This window comes from Kryptolebias marmoratus, linkage group LG1 (genome assembly GCF_001649575.2).
Source record: "Kryptolebias marmoratus isolate JLee-2015 linkage group LG1, ASM164957v2, whole genome shotgun sequence".
Lineage (NCBI taxonomy): Eukaryota > Metazoa > Chordata > Actinopteri > Cyprinodontiformes > Rivulidae > Kryptolebias > Kryptolebias marmoratus.
In genome coordinates this window covers 12,287,581-12,295,326 of record NC_051430.1, presented here as the reverse complement: position 1 = coordinate 12,295,326, position 7,746 = coordinate 12,287,581, and the positions used below count along the sequence as shown (strand labels likewise).

General features: G+C 42.9%; 1 protein-coding gene across 1 annotated transcript in view; it reads left to right on the top strand.

The window, feature by feature from the left end:
* The window catches only part of lmx1bb (LIM homeobox transcription factor 1, beta b), a gene marked incomplete at its 5' end in the record, with an annotated part of 8,331 nt that extends 988 nt beyond the window's left edge, over positions 1-7,343 (top strand). The window contains 5 exons of the mRNA XM_017417145.2: positions 1,771-1,946; positions 4,234-4,311; positions 4,699-4,765; positions 5,872-6,033; positions 7,124-7,343. Coding sequence (XP_017272634.2) covers positions 1,771-1,946; positions 4,234-4,311; positions 4,699-4,765; positions 5,872-6,033; positions 7,124-7,281 — 641 coding nt within the window. The remainder of the gene's footprint in view (positions 1-1,770; positions 1,947-4,233; positions 4,312-4,698; positions 4,766-5,871; positions 6,034-7,123) is intronic.
* Between the last annotated feature and the right edge of the window lie 403 nt (positions 7,344-7,746).

Below are 7,746 nucleotides of genomic sequence, written 5' to 3'. Positions count from 1 at the left end.
CCCTCCAACCCCCTCCTTGTTTGCTTGCGTCCCAGTGCATCACTCACGCTCGTCTTTGCACGTCTCCGGATTTCAAGATGGAGCAAAATGACGACACGAGCGGAGGTTGACCTCGACGTGTTGGTTTATCGGCGCAGGAACGTAGACGTGGATCAGAACCAGATGATGAGCTAGACCTCAGAATCATTACGTTCTTTAACAGCAGTGCTGGTTCAGGTTTAAAAACACTTCTTTTTTACCTACATATCAAGTGGTGGCGATTAATACTTCTTTATAATTCAGTCTTTCTGTGCGACTTTGTGGTTTTTGTGACAGGTGACGTTGAAATGTGCGGCTCCTCGTAGCATTATCAAGCATGTTTGTCTATTTAAAAATGTTTAAAAATATACGTAATTTTCTTAATTATTAAAGGGACCTGGCACGTGACTGTTTCTTGAAAATAGTTGTGTATTTTTAATAATAAATACCATTTAGGTAAGCATAGATTGGTGATAAACTCAAGTCCTGCTGTTCACTGTCGGGTTTTAGACTCTGTCCTCATTTCAAGGGCTAAGCTAGAACAAAACTCACTGTTACTGGAGCTGCAACCATGAGCACAAAGCCTTTTTCTTTTCTCATCTTTGCTTACAATCTACTGTTCTTATCAGAGACTGATTTGATTTAAATGAGACAAAGCTGGGAGCAATAAATTACTCGTGACACCGTGTCCAGTTCAGTGACAAATGGACATATTTTGGTGTTCTGTCCACAGATTCTGAAAGTCTAATCATACTGGAGGCCGTTTTCCTCCTGTAATAAATTGATAATAAAGTATCAGAAACATGTGTCTCCTTTGATTAGGCCAGGGGTCTGCAACCTTCACAATCACAAGGGCCATTCCTGCCCCTCTTTCCCCTAAATAAAATTTGTCTACAGCTGAAAAACAAACTTAAAGCTTGAAATAAAGATATCACAGCTTTTTAAGGGCTATATAAATACGACATATGGAGATATGTTGTTTGTTGCAATACGAAATCCATGATCTGTAAGAGATTGTTAACATTTATAGTTTTTTTTTACATCTTAGGACAAAAAAAGCAGTTTTTTTGGTTTATACCCTGTTGATAAAACTCTCAACCCACTTTGAGATAATAAATTATATACTAATTATGAGAGTGAACATAAAAACTTACTAAATTTCTGTAACTTTTAGGTTTGTATCATAAGCTTTTACTTTTAGTACTCAATGTTATCAAGGGGGCTTGCCATTTTTTTGTAAAACATCTCATTTTAATGACTCATGATATAATAACCTGTGGTGAATGTGCAAAACTGCACCTTGTTTTTTCTGCCCAGAAACTTCCCTCAGATAAATAAAAATGTTTATTCTGGATTTCAGAGAATGATCAGACTATGAGGCTAGAAGTTGGATTAATGTTTGCTTGCTAACAGGCTAACAAGCTCCTTCTGTTTTGTTCCTTGTATTTTTAGTATCGTTCTGACACCAAGGTTTTGCAAATTGGACAAGAAAACTGCTAACAGAAGGCTTTTCTGTTGTGGTTATGAATACAAATACTCAGTTCCCATGCATTTTTGGTCCAAGCTACATCGAGCCTCTGCAGAGGGACCAAAGAGCCACATGTGGCCCGAGAGCCGCAGTTTCACACCACTATATTAGGCATTTGTGCTGTGCGAACCTGAAGCAGAACAGAGGACAAAAATGTATTTATCAGTGTCCTGTCACCGGTTCAAACTGATGCTGATGACGCCAAAATCTGTCGCTTCCTGCAGAGAAAAGTGACGATGAGGAGTTGGACGTCAAGCCAGAGAAGGGCATTGGAAGCCAGGGGAAGGGTGACGATGGGAAGGACCCGAGGAGACCCAAGAGACCACGGACCATTCTGACCACTCAGCAGAGGCGGGCCTTCAAAGCCTCCTTTGAGGTGTCCTCGAAACCCTGCAGAAAGGTAAAACGGAGCTTTAAAAACCAGCTACAGTGAGGATTTGTGTTTGTTTTTTACCATTTTTGTTTGGAGTAATGGGGGATTTAGACGCTGACCACGAGCCCTACGGTAGTTTGACAAATAAAAGTCTCAAATTAAAAAAATCCTCCCCCACCTCTGAGCGGAGCTTTGAAGTGCCAAGCAGCATTCTGTTCTGCGTTAACTGAGGCGGGCTGCTGTAACGCAGTCCGGCTGCACCGAATGTCACACTGAGAGAGGAGAACTGCCTGCGCAGCCAAGGCTTTGAAACGGCAATAACCGAAAAAAAAAAAACATTTAAATGAAAGCAAATCAAAGACCCAGTGTGACTGCTGGAAAATGCAGCATCTGTGTGCTCGTTTGTGTTAGTCGTGTTAGCAACATATCTGGTGAACCACAGAAGAGATTTTATTGATTCCTTCAGAAACTAATCATTGGATGTACATCTACAGCTGATTAACTTTTGGAGTCAACTCCATTCAAGATGGCCACCACAGCTAAGCAACCTGAGCAACACAAAAATGCCCCTAAGTCAGCTAACTCTGCAGATATTGAGCTAAAAATTGGTGTAGTTGTAGCTGAGGGTCGACCCAAACACATTCTGAGCACAAACTGACTGCACCAGATCTGTTTTTAAACCTTTGCCACCAACTATTATAGTGAGCTCTGTCTGTTACCAAAATGTCTCATGTACCACAGGATAGATATTAATGAAACTCTCAACAAGTAATCGTTAGGTGTACTCTTACAACTGATTAAGTTTGGAGTCCACCTGATTAAAGATGGCCGCCACAGCCCTCTGATATTAGAAACCACGAAAGAAGCTGCAACTCAGTCAAGTTTACAGATATTAAAGGGGAAAAGTGTTTCAAAGCTAACATAAATCAAAAGAATGTCATTAAAGGTAAAAAAATGTACACAAATTTAAAATGATAATAAAAAAAATCAATAAAATTACCAGCATTTTCCACAATCACTCAGAAGTGCAAAGTATCAAGAGCCAAACACAAGAACTCGAACAAGGCAGTAAATAGCAAATACAGACAGTGTGGGGGGTGAAGTGGTTGCAGTTAATTGTGTAAACGGACCCAAAACTCCAGCAGCCGAGTCATTCTTCGGCTTCCTAAAGGACAAGAAAGTTTGATGGACGTGGTTAGTTCAGCTCCTGGTGAAAATTAAAACCCAAAGTCTTCTGACTGACTGTGGAGTTAATGTTTTGAAGAGGACCACCTGAGATACAAACCTTCAATAGGAGGACCACCGCCTCTTGCTATCCGACCGCCACCTGCCGTCCCCCGCTGTCCGGATGGGAACCTCCTTGAAGACTGTGTGACGTCACTGTAAAGCTCAGGGGTTCCCCTTGTGAAACGTGGGACTCGAGTTCCCAACATTATCACTCAGGTCCAAAGAAAAAAATCGTGTTGTCAAACTGGTACTCTTGTTAACAAAACTCGCTTCTTCTTCTGCTTCCATTTTCTCTGATAATCACCGCGTCACCAACCATGGAGGTAACGCCGCCCACACAATCATCCTACTTTGGGATTTTGACATAAAAACTCTAAAAACAAGTCATTAACGTTTTCAATCAGAGAAATGGACCACTGGAGTGTTATATGATAGTGTTTAACTAAAAGCAAAACATGAAAACTCATTATTTTAATATTTAAATTCATTTCCCTTTTAAGCTAGAAGTTGGTGTTGTTGTACCTGAAATTCTTTCCCAACGCATACTCGGAGTGCCACACTTTGCACAGCATGCTTGCCTAAAATTTTGATCTTAACTATTGGCATCAACCCTGTTTGTATGTTAGCAAACAATCGCAAGAATCACTTGACAAATTTCAGTGAAACTCCCAGACAGAAATCAGGTGATATCCATCTACAACTGATTAACGGTTGGAGTCAACCCAATTCAACATGGCCACCACAGCTAATCAACCTTAGCCAACACAAAAATGGTTATAACTCAGTTTTTTTTTCAGATACTAGCTAAAATTGGTGTGGTGGTAGCTGAGAGTCATCCTCAACATGTACTCTTAGCTTTAACTTTCCATGCAAGATCTCGGAACACTGCATGAGATCACACCTAACATCATTCTTGGTTTGACCAAATCAGAAATCCAATTTATTATCATAAACAGATCTTAGTCTGGAACTCTGGCACGAAAGGTCACGCAGGTAATATGCATTCCCTTAAAGACTGCTAGGTCTTTAATTTTGGTTAGATTTGTTGTGTGATGCTAAATGTTTTTTTGTTTTTTTATGTCTCCAGGTGAGAGAAACGTTGGCTGCAGAAACAGGACTCAGTGTCCGAGTGGTCCAGGTGTGGTTTCAGAACCAGAGGGCTAAGGTGAGAACCGCTAAAGCAGAATGAATCCTACAATTGTGTCCTCGACAGTAAAAAAAAAAAAACACAACAGCTTTGTTCCATTCTCGAGTCCCTGCCAATAAATCACCCCGACTCCGTGTGTTAAACTTATCGCTGCATTCCTTTCACAAATGCAAAGAACAGAGCGAGGAGTTGCAAATCTAGTTCAATCTCGCATTAAACGTCTACGCCCTCCTCTTTTCTGATGACTATCTCGTGGAGTAGCCTTTGATACTCGACAATGAAGTGCGCTCGGACAGAGACTTTGTGCGGTTCACTCAAGGGTGAACGGCGAGGCGCATCCTTTTTAAATTAAAGACCGCATGTTAGTTTTGGGAGTTCTTCACAACTCTGACTCCTTGGTTTCAGATGAAGAAGTTGGCAAGAAGACAGCAGCAACAACAAGAACAACAGAATTCCCAAAGACTCGGCCAAGGTACGACCCCCGTACATACGCAGTGACAGCTCGTCGTCTCAGGCAGAACACATAAGAGTATTTATTGATTTCAGGGGGAGGTTAAGATGAGAAGGAAGAATAAAGTAATTGATTTATTGTGTTGTACTGTGTTTTATCTATTGCTACATGTCAGGAAACATGTCTATAGTAGGTTGTCAAGTTTCTATCTCAGGGGTAATCAGTGCAGCTCCTTCTTTTTTTTATTTGTTTGTTTCAGACTCAGAAAGCATGAGCTTTAAGCTCCTAAACCGGGTTACGCTGTTATCGAATATGTTATCAAAAATAGCAAATTATGAAGATGTTAGAGAGCAAACAAGAAGTCAAAAGGAAATTGTGTTTGGAAGACAAATAAAAAGAACAAGAGACATTGTTTCGTAAAGACACTGGAAAGGGAAGCCAATGGGGTTGAAGGGTGGGGGACTCCAGTGATAAAGCTGCAAAAGCTTTGTGTTCCTCTCAGCACTCAGAAAAGAGGAGTGTTTGCGAAGGGAACTGAGGGAGAGCTACTGTAGGTTACCATGGAAATACTGACCCAGAGACAGGCAGGCAGTCCAGGTATTTGGAGGTTGTAGGGATTTTCTCACAAGCATTAAAATCCGCACAGACACTCCAGCTTCTACTGATCGTCGTGTTTTTTTATCATTATTTCCCGTCTCCATAAAAGGCGGGATATTTTATTTCTGTGTTGTGTTAGCAAAATATCTCATGACTGAATGGATTTTAATGAAACTGAGGAAGTCAACTCTATTTAGGCTAGCCGCCACAGCTATTCAAGCATAGCAAACACAAAACACAAAGCTATAACTCAGCCAATTGTACAAACACCGAGCTAAAATTTGGTCTGGTAGTAGCCGAAAGTCATCTTCACCACGTACTCTGAGGGCTTCAAGGTTGGGTGAGATTTTCCAAGAGCACTTGCAGTCGTGAATAACACGTTTTTTTTTAAGATTCGACCAAAATAGATTCGGTTTCAAGATCTAAGTTTAAAACTCCGTCACGAGGAATGCTGAGCTCTTTAACTTGATCTGCTTCCTAAAATGCGTCCTCTGTCGGAGATTTTCAAACTTGCTCTCCGGGCCTTGCAGAGGTGATGTCTAATCGGATGGAGGGGATGATGAACTCCTTCACGCCGCTGGCCCCGCCGCAGCAGCAGCTGGTCGCCATGGATCAGAACGGTTACAGCACAGACCCGTTCCAACAGGGGCTCACACCCCCACAGATGCCGGGGGACCACATGAACCCATATGGTGAGCATCCACCACTTCCCACCCCCCCATTCGCACACACACATGCCTGTCCCTTGATCAACCTCGCGGCTCCTGGTGGTGGGACATGTGCTCCGGCCGCAGCTCCCTGATTTAAGCCGCTCTCGGAGAGGAACGAGCAGCTTCTCCTCCCACACGAGATTGCACAAGTGTCCTCATAAACGCTTGGGGTTCGACTCGCGTTTCTGAACGTGTTTAATATGGTTTTGACTCCTCGCCTACACTTCGAAGGCACGCCATGTTACTGATGATGTTTTACTAATGTCGGTAAAGAAAAACATGTGGTCGGTGTGGACGGCCCGAGACAAGCTGCGCTAATGTGAGCTAATGTGCCAGAACGGGGGGAAAAAAAACGATTTCTGTTTGATACAAGAAGGAATTAAAATGCAAACAAAAGGGGGAGGGGGGGGATCAGTCAATCAAGCGTAAGTCCACAGGATGTAACTGGAATAACACATTTCTGAGTGATGTCCTCAACGTGTCCCAGCGGGACCATTTCCTGAAGTTCATAACTTCCTTATAATTTGCTTCCATTTAGTTCTTCTCAGTAGTAAGAATCCAAATCCCCCGTCTCATCACTCTCCTTTGGTTTGGGGAGCAGAACAATATTGGCAAGGCATTAAAAGATATCTCTCAAAACACTGTCCCCATTTTGTGCAACACTATCATTAAGATCCAGAGTGTAATAAAGTTAACTATTCCCCCCAGAGAAATAACACATTGAGGTTTTATGAAAGGCGTAAACAGCTGCTATTAACCAGATCTTCTAGGAGGATGCCCCTTGTTTACATGCTCCCTCGCTGTCTGCAATTGTCCCGGCGAGGGCAGCAAAAAGTGAGCTTTGATGATATCCAACAAAACTGTTCTCACAATTGTGATGACACACAAGAGCAATTCCTCAAAGTGACGATTAGTAATTATAATTTTCCAGCCTCGCCGTAAATCTCAAATACAAGGCTTGCGGTGATTTCATTGTTAAAGCGTCGTGTTGCATTTTCTTTTTCCTCATGCTCCTTTTCCCCTTTTGACGCCTGACCGCTGTCTCCCCACGTTCTCTCCGTGTTTTGCCCAGGTAACGACTCTGCGTTCCACGACATCGACAGCGACACGTCTTTAACCAGCCTCAGCGACTGCTTCATGGCGTCGTCGGAGGTCAGCTCCATGCAGGCCCGCGTGGGGAACCCCATCGACCGCCTCTACTCCATGCAGAACTCTTACTTTGCGTCGTGAAAGGAGCGGGACTGAAAGCATCAGCGCTGGGGGGGGGGAGAGAGAGAGAAGAAGAAGACGAAGAAAAAGAAGAAGAAGAAAAAACCCTGCCCATTTCAAACTGAAGCACGACGGTCGGGAGTTTCTACACTACTATGGACGCGACAGAAGAAACGCCCGCTTTGCAATAGCTCCCGGCTGTGCCGACGCTCACTCAGAGACTGTAAAACCACTTGTAGGAGAGAGGAGAATCGAGGAATCGAGGGGAGTTAAATATTGTTAGAGATTATTTGGTAGAATCGCATATTCGTCACACGAGGAGTCTTTTCCTTTGTTTACTTAAAGAAAATGACTAGATACTGAAGCCACTGATTAAACCCCCCCTCAAACCAAATAACACAGCGAGTTTATACAGTGCATGATCAATTGTAAACTAATACTTTTTTGTAAGCCCCTCTCGCCCCCACCGATCGCCCTCCGTCCCCC